Raw genomic sequence first — 10,672 nt, forward strand, 5'->3', positions numbered from 1 at the left:
TTATATTAGTTAGTTTAAGCGTTAGCTTGAGGTTCTGTATCTAAATCACAGGCAAATGTTTTAAATGGCCAAATATTGAACTTGTCCACCTCTACAAAACACTTCTGTGGGTTTGCTTTTTTTTTTCTTTACTTAAGACTGATTGCAAAAACATCATACAGACTTTTCAGCTTACTTCCCAGAAATATGGCACATTAACTCAACTAGAAATCATGGCATCTACCTTTTCCCAAATGCGATACATATAACTTTAACCATTCATAGGAGACTCAGACCGTCATTTTGGCAAGGAGCTGCAATGCACCAGTCTGAGCATAAAGAACTTAAGTTATGGTTCTTGCAGAATCGGTTATTAACAGAATAAGTACGGCTATTTTTTTTCTCTTAATCTATAATATTTACAGTATTGCACTTTACTGCACTTAATTGCATTTCACTAAAATTAATGCTGCATCAGTATTATGCCTTAAAACCGTATGTCCGTCTTTATCGTGTAAGTCATTCTTCCTACACCCTGTAAAACAGCAACATTTCAATTAAACGATCCAGACCTTCAGAAAAATAATAATAATAATAATAATAAAAAGAATTATAATAAAGTCAAGAAAAAAAAATGACCTGTTTCTATGGCACAACACATCTCTTTGAGTTCAGGTGACACTGGCAAAACAGGTGCGTTTCCTATTGTTCCCATCTTCCAGGTTATCAATAAGGATTGGTACATTCTAGTCTCTCTCTGCTTTTTTGTTTGGGGTTTCTTTTTTGTTGCTTTTTGTTTTTGTTTTTTTCCTTTTCCAAAGGACATAGCCATTTGAGACGCACTTTTTTCTTTATTTTATTGCTGCTTTTTTTTTTTCTTTAATAGGAAAGAAAAGAAAAAAAAAAAAAGGAAAAGAAAAAAAAAAAGAAAAAAAAAAAGAAAAAAACTAACTGCCTTGCCTCAAATCCGAAATTCCACATCTAAATTCAAACCAGTTCTGCAGCAGCAGCTCCTCAGTGATGGAAGAGATTCATGGCAGTGAAATAATACTGTTGGCAACAAAGAAATGTCATCTTTAATGGAGACCAGCCCCAAGGATTTATTATTTATTATCATTATTATTTGTTTCGTTTCGTTCTAATATACTTCTGATCTTCCAAACGTGTTTAGTTAGACACATGCACAAGGTAGCAAAAACTGACGGGACAGCAGCAGGTGACGGGATGCTGACGGAGCGATCGACTTTTGCCAGGCTCAACAAATCCGAAGCGTCCCCCACGTTCACGGCTTAACGTGACTCAGAGACGGTTTCCTCTCCCATTTTCCTCTGTCCCCCTCTCTGTCTGTCTGTCTGTCTGCCTCTCCTCCCACCTACTTTCTCCTCCGCGGAGTCTCTGGGTTGCGTGGGGTGCCGGGGGCGGTGCGTGGCCGGAGCGGGACGCGGGGCCGCGAAAGTCCTCTCTGGGAAAGCGGTGGGATGGGGCTGCCGGGAAGAGCTGGAGATTGGGGGTGGGGAAGGGAAGGGGGGAAAGACATCGAAAGTAAAAACGAAGGAAAGAAAAAAAAGGAAAAAGAAAAAAAAAAAAAAAGGAAAAGAAAGAAAGAAAAGAAAAAAAGAAAGAAAGGAAGAAAGAAAGAAAACCGGAGAGCGGGCGGCAGGGCGGCCCGCAGAGCAGCTCTCCCCGCGGCCGAGGCGCTGCTGACTGACTGGAGCGGGGCTGCGGCGCGGCGCTCCGGACCGCGGTGCAGCCGTAAGGAGCGGCGTGAGGCCGAGCGGCCGGAGCGTGTCAGAGCCCCAGGGCCTCGGCGTGCTTGCGGGCCTTCAGCCGCAGGTCGGCGATGCTGGAGTTCTTGCTGTTGCTCTTGGCGGCTGCGGCCACCACGGCGGCGGCAGAGGCGGACTCAGCCAGGGAAGCGATGGGCAGCCCGAAGGGCGGCGGTGGGAACATCAGATAGGGCGCGTGGGCCGCCAGGTGCGGGTGCAGGTGCGGGTGCGCGTGGGCTACGCCTTCCAGCTGCAGCTGAGCCTGGACCTGGGCGGCACGAAGACACCGCGTCAGCACCGCGTGTGCGTGTCCCCAACCCCCCTCCCCCCCACCTCCTCCACCATCCCCTCCCCGAGTTAACCCCAGTGCTGAAAGCCGACTTGAACCTTTTCTCTCCCTTTTCTTAGGGACGCCCCTTTGTGCCTCGCGCCCTACATGCGGTAGGATGCTGATTGCCTAGGAGCCCTTCCGACGTGCGCGAACACGCGGCGTTGGCACCGAGATTTCGGCTCCTCGGAGGGGTGTAGGAGTGTGCGTGGGGTGAGAAGTAGTTTATTTATGTATTTAATTATATGGCTCCAAATATGGCTTTTCAAAATCAATACAATTAATCTGTCAGCCTCCACGTGCCTGCGAGAAGCAGGAGGTGGCCGTGGGTCCCTCCGGGCCCGAAGAATCGATTTGCCATCCATTGAGCGAAATAGGGGAAGCGTTCAGCTCCTGGGGGGCTAGGGGGAGGGAGGAGGAGTTGTGCGCTGAGCTGCGTGTGTTATACGTGCCCTACCCCCATACACGGGGCTTGGGATTGCGGTGAGGGGTTGGGGGACAGGCAGTGAGAGCGGGGCTGCTACCTGTTGGAAAGGCATCCTCAAGGCTCCCATATTGACGTACGGGGCCACTCTGCAGGCGTCTAAGTGGCTGGCGGTGCCCAAGATCACACCTGCGGGCACAGACGGGGCCGGTGAGCGTCGAAGGGACCCTGCACGCCCCCCAGCGTCCCCCCGGCTGGCCCCTGCCCACCTTTGTGCATCTGGTTCTCCTGCTTTCGGCACTTGGCTCTCCTGTTCTGGAACCAGACCTGCGAAAAGAAAATGCAAACAAAACAAAACAAAACAAAAAGAAATTGGGGGTAGACGAGGCAGCTGCTAAGAAAGCGGATTAACTGCGGGGCTGAGGCCGGAGGGAGAAGCTGAGAGTAGCTCCGCTCAGCTCCGTCCCAGGGGGCAGAGCACGGCCCCGAGACACTCGGCGTGCTGTGGAGGGCCCGGAGGGTACCTCGCTTTTTTTTGGGGGGGTGGTCTCCCAGCAGGAGCTGAGCCCGGAAGCCCCCTCAAAGAGTGGGGGCCCGGCAACCACCGCTTGCAGCCAGTGCCCCGCTACTGTCCCAGTGCCCCACGGCTGCAAAGGGGCCCCGCGATGGTACACGCTCGCCGTGACCCCCCGCGGCCCGGCTGCCTTCCCGATCACACCTCAGCAGTTCGGAGAAGCCAAAGCCCACTTGAGAGACGGGACCGACCGTTCCAGCCGGGCTGGGAAGGCTAACGACCTCAGAGGACAAGCGAGATAGAGAGCGCGAACAAAGGGCCGAGTCACTCCCAAACGTCGGGAGGAAACAAAACGGGCTTCTGTGGACTTCTGAGCAGACACGGCGACGTCTCCCACACAGGGTACACAGCAGTGCTGTGTCCTGACCGAGAGACGCCAGTAACCAAGCAGTCCTCCCTGCCTCCAACCAACTTCCTTTCGAGGGCACCCCTGATGCCCATCCCTTCACCCATCACCGTGCCTCTCTGAGGGGCGCTAAGTGGCGGCTCTCCCCATTGGCACCGTCAGAGGCACGGAGCAGAAAGCACCGCAGAGCCCCATCCTCACACAAAATCTGCCGATTGTGGACAAACATTGACTTTCACCGCTGATAAAATCTTGTCACTAAGTAAACACCTCCAACCTTTGATGTTCTCGCACTTGCCAAGAGATCATACGGTTAATTAATACTAACTGCACTTCCTACATCAAATTTTGCCTCCAAGCTTTCTTCAATTGCCTTAATGATGGTCATTTACAACGGAGTAATTAGTGCAAAGAAAGGCTTCCAAAGGCATTAATTACCTCGGGTACCTCAGTGATTTTCTTAAGCAGGAATCGGCCCTCTCTCCTTTCCAGCACCATTTCTCCTACCTAGAGAGGGGTGGGCGGGCGGAGGGGCTCTGCCCTCTCCCCTTCCCATTCCCTTTTCCGTTCTCATTTCCATTCCCGACGCAACCGCCGCGCAGCGCTCCCGGCTCCGCGCAGGGCAACGGGGCTGCGCTCGCCCCGCAGAAGCGCAAATCTCAACGACGCGCAGCGCTGCTCCATTTTTTTTTTAACCGAGGTTTACATACAAGAACGCAAAGTATCACCGCACGGTCGCGACAATAAAGCGTTTTTTTTACAGTTGTAAATCCTTGCAGGAAATCTCCTTGTGTGTGTTCCCCCCCCCTCCTCTTCCCACCCCCCCCCCCCCGGCCCCGAGCCCCCATCCCCCCCCCTTCTCTCGCTGCCTCGCCAAAGAAGTATAAATTGTCAGGAGGAATTTAAGCAGCGTTTAAACAACTTCTTCTGCAAATCGGAACATCTTTCAACCAGAAATTGTATTTAAATCTGGAAAACGAAGTGCCCTTTCCCTTTAGCTATGAAAAAATAAGGTTATGAGGTATAAAAGTGATGAATTAGCCGCCGCGTTAAGCGATAATAAATCAGGCTCGGTGTGATTCGCGATCAATTCCAATTAGTCATGAATATGCTAAGTAAAGCGCAGTACACTGTTTTAGACAGTTATTTCTTCATTAAGGATCACTCAGTGATTTCTTTCACAAATGCTCTAATCTGATTTCCTTTTGATTTCCATTAGAGACAGTGAATAATGACATTTAATTTAGCCCTGCACCATAAACCCAAAGATATTTGTTGTAATTGAATTACTGCCTGCTCCTCACTACGGTCTCATAACTTTCAATTATAACCCTGACAGCTGGCTGATATGAGTTTCCAGTACAACACTAAAAATAAAAGGTTAATAAGGACTAGCTACCATAGGAGCTCCAATTTATTTACAGCAAATTTCCACACTAAATTGAAACTATATCCTTTAACAGCAAGGGACAGGCGCTTCGGAGAGGAATTAGAGAACAGTTCTGAAAATATTACAAAAATCTCGCCCTTTCCTCCCACCTTTCTGCTTTTTTTACCGCTTCCATCTCCTGGTGGATACCACGCTCTGTTTATCTCTTAATTAATTATCCATCCTTCATCCCCTGTTGGTAGTTCTTTCCTTTCTAGCTTTATTTTCATTCACGAGAACATCCTTTTAATATATATTTATGTATATATTGCTTTTCTCACAGCCTGAACCTCTTTTTTTTCCTCCCTCTCTCCTTTTTTTTTTCCCCTTTTGGTGCTGTTTGAAGCTCTGCGAGCACCAATTTCCCTGCAACTCTGCACATCCTGTTAAGGTGCTGCTCAGTAATAAAGTACTTGAAAGAAAGAGTGCAGAATTCAATTACAAGTAATTTATTTTTATAGAAACAGTACATCAAGGCCTCGGAAAGATATTACAGAGCCCAAGTAAGAAGATCTGGGAAGATGACATAAGAGTTGATGTCCCCTTCAGCAAAAGTTTAATCTTTTCATTAATTTATATGGTGTGCTGAGATCAATCTTCCGGGAGGGCGCCGGCCGGCAGCTCTCCGCACCCCGCGATCCCCCGCACGCACAGCAACCGCTCACACCGGGGGAAACAGGAGCTAAGGGGGGGAGGGGGGACGTAGAGCCTCCAAAAGCCGAAGCATGAACGCAAACCGCTCGACTCCGCTACTGAATTCGGGACATGCCTCCAGGAGGCGGCTGTTAAAGCGAGGCGGCCGCTTGTCACTCAGAGGGGGGCGCGGGAGGAGCGGCCCCTGCCCACGGGCTCCCAGCGGGGCCTTAGGGACGGGGGAAGCAGCGGCCCGCTCCCCGCAGGGCTCGGGCAGCGACGGGCGCCTACGGCACCTCAGGGACCCTGCGCGCTGTCTTTATAAACGCGCATCCCTTGCTCCCGGGTTGGTTCGTTCTCTCGGAGGGGCCGGGTGGGAACTTTTTGGGTTTGAGGTTGGGTCTGTGAGCACCGAGTTCTCGCTTAGAGGGGCGGTGTCCCTCACAGAGCCACAGGTTGGTGCTATTAGTTATTCCTGGGGTGCTGGGTTTGATTACAAGACCTCTGTTGTGGAGATGCACTCCCTCCTCGCCGTCAGCTTTGGAGAGGGGGGTATCTTTCCCTCGTACCCAACCGCGAACCGAGCTGAAAACAATCGCTACTGAGGACAGAGCCCCGAGGCGGGCGGCCCCGACGGCCCCAGAAGGCGCAGAGCCCGGACCTGTTGGCAGAGCTTAGGGGGCTAATTGGTGTTTAGCTGAGTCCGAGGGGGGGCTCGGCAGATGGGTGCCATGCATTCATACGCTGCGTGAGGCGGAGGGGCACCTTCCCCCCGCCTCGCTAATCCCGTCCCCGAGCACCCGGCCCCGCGCACGGCGATTGTGATCGGGGCTTTTTTTTGTTGTTGGTGTTTTTTTTTTCTTTATCCTAAAGGCCCCATGAAAGGAAGCGGGGGAAGAAATGAGGATTAAGAGAGAGTTAATGACGCGTTTGCAAGGGAAAGCAGGATGATAAATTAAATAACAACAATAAAACCAATCGCACAGTTACTAGAGACACATCGTCACCACCACGCCCCCGGTCAATAATAATAATAATAATAATTAAAAAAAAATCATTAAACCATGTTCCTAGGCAATGCAAGGAGCGAGTAACTGCCCTCGGACAGGGCAGGGTGTCAGGACGCTACAGCATTCGTCTCCTCCGCCTCCCGCTCGGGACGGAGCGGGCACCGCGGTGGGATACGCCGACAACGAGCAGTGACGCTTCCAGACATAGAGCCTTTCTCTTACCTGCACCCTAGCTTCAGACAGTCCCAGCCTCTGGCTTAGTTCCTCCCGCATGAAGGCATCCGGGTAGTGAGTCTCATCAAAAAGTCTTTCCAGCTCGTTCAGCTGCTCTAGTGTGAAATTGGTTCTGCTTCTCCTTTGTTTCAGCTTGGTCTGGCCGTCCTCGTCCTCCGACTTCACGTCCTCCCGCTTCTCCTTGCACTCATAGATCCCTACGGGAGGAGATAACAACGCTGAGCCCCTCAGCACCTCTCCGCGCTCCCCCCTCCCTCCCCGATCCCTGCACTCGGTCCCACCTGCGGGGACCCCGCTGGGCGCAGGCTACCGAGCAGCGGACTGGGCCGCGCCGTCGGGGCCAGGCCAAGGGCAGCTGGCGGGCTGAACTCGGCCGATTACCGGCAGAAAATCGAGATATTCGCTTCTGTACATATACTTAAATTCCGTTTGCTTTCTTGCGGCCCTGCTATCTCGCGGCGGTGAAATGGGATTTCTGCTTTCCTCTTTTCTCCCGAAGTAAACTGGGCTGTGTAAGCAGCTCCCCACCGCTGTCACGGTGAAGCCACGGTGGAAATGTTCCCCTCTTAACGAAACTTTCCGTGGGCTGACACCGGGACCGTCTGCCCCTTACCGCCTCCTTCCCCCCTTCTCTCCCCCACCAGGGCACGGCGTGAGCAGCGGGCTCAGGGCTGGAAGTAGCTCCAAATTCTCCAAACACTCCCTCCTTATCCGCACAGACGGTTTATTTCCCTCTTTCCTCATTTTTTTTCAGTGCCGGGAAGCTTAAAGCCCTTATAAAGGGGACTAAGGGGAAGGCAAGCGGTGCTGGGGGGGGGAAGGGGGGCGTGGGAGGGGGGGGATTGAGAAGCATTGCCCGGGACCCCCGGCCTCGCAGGTTGTTCCAGGTCGGGTCCGTTTTTCCTCGCCAAGTGCGTACGTTTTCTACATACGCAAAGATACACACATCCATATGTACATACATACATATACATTCGCATACATATGTGTGTACATATCTACAAGCCCATACGGTTAGAACACAGCGAAATTCGGACGACCGACTGCACAGTGTCACTTCATTGACCTTCACAGACCGTCCCGAGCTGTGCCTGCGCTGAAGCAGAGCGGGCACCGAGTTGAGCTCTCTGCCTCCACTTCTGCCCGTTCGCGAACCTCTCGGGCTCCCCGTACAAGTTGGGGAAGGGTCCGGCCCGGAGGTGTCGGCTGCTCATGGTGTATTTGAACCCCGTTTAGGAACCCCGATACGGACCCAGCAAATGCCGACAGCGAGAACGGTCCGTTCCCAAGAGCTGCGTCTCCTTTCGGAGATACGGGTCTACAACACATCCGCACTGGGTATAAAATATTAACAACACTGAAATCACACGCAGGAATCAGTTGAAATCCGACTGCAACCTGGCGTGAATTTAAGCTGTCGCAGGCACCTCCGTGAGCTCCAACTCCTCCCTTCCATCCCCACCCCCAGCCCCTCGCCATAGATGAGATTAGCTAAACACACAGCCAGGATTTTGATACACGAGGAAAAGGGGCAGTAGCAGGGAGATACATTTTTTTTCTCTCGTTCTCTTTTCTTTCTTTCTTTCTTTTTCCCCTCTTCTTTTTATTTTTATCTCATTTTTCTTTGATTTTTTTTCCTCTTTCTCTCTTCCTCTTATTTATTTACTTGTTTGTTTGTTTATTAAGCTTTCCCCAACCCCCCCTGGCCGTACCCCCATCTCCTTTCCCATCCCTCTCCCTCTTGGTAATTCCACTGAGCGCTCCCTGTGCCTCGCAGCCCCCTCGCCCGATCCCGGCAGTGCTTTGAGGGGACGGCTGAGGCCGCACTGGGGGACATGAGGCTGAGCCCATCGCTTCCAAGGTGGGAAAGGGAATGGTACGAAACCAACGCTGGGCCTTCAAATTAAACTGCCTTTCGCCCCGTGTTCTACTAAACGAGATCAAACAGAAGGAAGCGGCTGAGAGGCCTCTCGCTGTTCCCCACCTATTAACCGCTTTTATTGCCCTTCTGCCGGCAGCTCCCGGGCGGGCCCACCTGTCCCACCACCCGGAGACACTTTCTCAACTTTCTATCACCCCCCACTCCCTTTTCAATTCCCTCCTTTCCATACGAGCGTAGCCACGATTTCAGCTGGGAAACCGCCTTTAATGTCAATTCTTTCCCGAGGAGCGGGGCCGCCGCGTCCCCCCCGGCCCGGCCCGGCCCGGTGTAGGTGATGAACAGGGGGTACTCGGGATGCGGGGCTCTCCCCGTACCGCCGCGCACCGACGCCCCGGAAGCACCGAACCCCGCGGGCGTGCTTTGCCCGCACCGAACCTCGCCGATGGGCGAAATGCCCCTCGCGTGGGGCCGGGGGAGGCCCGAAGTTGCGGCTCTCTCCGTACGGCGCAGTGCACGATGCGCGGACGTACGCCGCGGTGCTCGGGGAGGGGGGGTCGGGCCCACCGAGCCGGGGCTCCGAGGGCCGGGGCCGGGCGGGGGCCCCTCTCTTACCTTCCGCCGTCCTGCCCGCGGCGAACTCCTTCAGCTTGTCCTTGTCGCTTTCTACGTGGTCCTTGAAAAGGTGAACGGGGCAATGATTGCTGCCCTCGGTCATGTCCGGCAGCGCCGAATCGGAGTTCCCAAGCTCCCTGGAGCGAGCCAACCCACTCTCCAAAACTTCCCGGTACGTGATGGTCTCCTTCTTGTTGCCGCCGCCGCCGCCGCCGCCGCTCTCTTTGCTTTTCTGGTCGAAAGATTTGGATACAAAAGCCGTGAGTTCTTCCATGGCTGCCCGCGCTGCTATCCACACGGATCCCCCGGCCTCGGCCGCGCTCCCCGCACGCAGCGTGCGGCGGAAGATGGGCTGTGCGGGGTGAGCTCACTCCCGCTGTTATTTATGCCTTTCAATTTGAGATCACACTATTTATACATGGCCACCTCCGCCCAGCCCCCCGCTCCCCGTCTGCAGCAATTACCGCCCGCTCCGTGGTCGCGGGCGGACTCCCAGCAGCGATCTCCCCCACCTCAGGCCAGCAATTGGCTTTCTTCTCGTTTCATCACCGCTTGGCATCTCCGCACCTTGATTTAGGGAGGCGAAAGGGAAAAAGAGGGAGAGAGGAGCGGGAGGGAGGGGGGGAAGGAGAGAAACCCCAAACCCCCCATCCGTCTGCGGGAAAGGGAAGGCGATCGCCCGTCTCCGAGCGGAACCGGACCGAGCCCGGCGGCGGCTGCGCTCCCGCGGCAACGGGAGCGAGAGGAACAGAAAAAACATTGTTCAATAAAAAAAAGGTAACGAATAAAAAAGCTGCCGAGGTGCTTTTGTCGCGCTCGTTGGGGATGCAGCCGGATTCAGCGGAATTCAATGGTCAACACCGCAACCGGCCGGGCATAACGCTGCAGTGCGCTGGGGGTGCGTTGGCCCCGCGCGGTGCGTGGGGTCGGGGGGAGCGGGACCGGGATTGGGGGTGGGGGGTGGGAGCGGACACGGCGCGTTCCGTCGTGTGGTGTCAATGTCAGCGCGATGAGCGGAGGTGCCGCTGCGGGAAACGCGTGTGTGTGGCTGCGGAGCTGTCCTGCTGCGTGCGTGCGGGGCGGTGTGTTAGCACGGGAGTTCGTACACGGCAAATGGAGAGCGACATCGTCTGCCTCTCTCCTTCTCTTTTTTTCTTTTCTTTTTTTCTTCCCCCCATTTTCTCTTATTTATTTATTCATTTGTTTATTTTTCATTTATTATTATTATTATTATTATTTATAACGGCAATCACCCCGCCGGCTTTCAGCACGGATCCGGCTCGCTTTCGGGATTCCTCTCTAGCTCCATTCGGTGCCGACGTCCCCTGGCCCCGGGGCAGCCCCAAGGCGCTGCCCGGCGATGCCCGGTGCAGAGGTCCCGGCCCGAGCACTGAGCCCCGGTCCCTTTACGGGGAGAGCGCTGGGAACGAGCGCAGCGTTAAAGCCCCACTGATA

General features: G+C 53.9%; 1 protein-coding gene across 1 annotated transcript; it reads right to left on the reverse strand.

Annotated features, from left to right (window-relative positions):
- Positions 1-1,497: 1,497 nt before the first annotated feature.
- On the reverse strand, positions 1,498-9,625 carry SHOX (SHOX homeobox). The gene is made up of 5 exons (XM_072350729.1): positions 9,218-9,625; positions 6,712-6,920; positions 2,767-2,824; positions 2,598-2,686; positions 1,498-2,013 (listed from the first exon to the last, which is right to left on the reverse strand). Exons 1-5 carry the CDS (start codon positions 9,489-9,491, stop codon positions 1,768-1,770), a joined length of 876 nt encoding a protein of 291 aa, XP_072206830.1. The 5' UTR covers positions 9,492-9,625; the 3' UTR covers positions 1,498-1,767.
- Between the last annotated feature and the right edge of the window lie 1,047 nt (positions 9,626-10,672).

The sequence above is a fragment of the Excalfactoria chinensis genome, chromosome 1, assembly GCF_039878825.1.
Source record: "Excalfactoria chinensis isolate bCotChi1 chromosome 1, bCotChi1.hap2, whole genome shotgun sequence".
NCBI classification, from domain to species: domain Eukaryota; kingdom Metazoa; phylum Chordata; class Aves; order Galliformes; family Phasianidae; genus Excalfactoria; species Excalfactoria chinensis.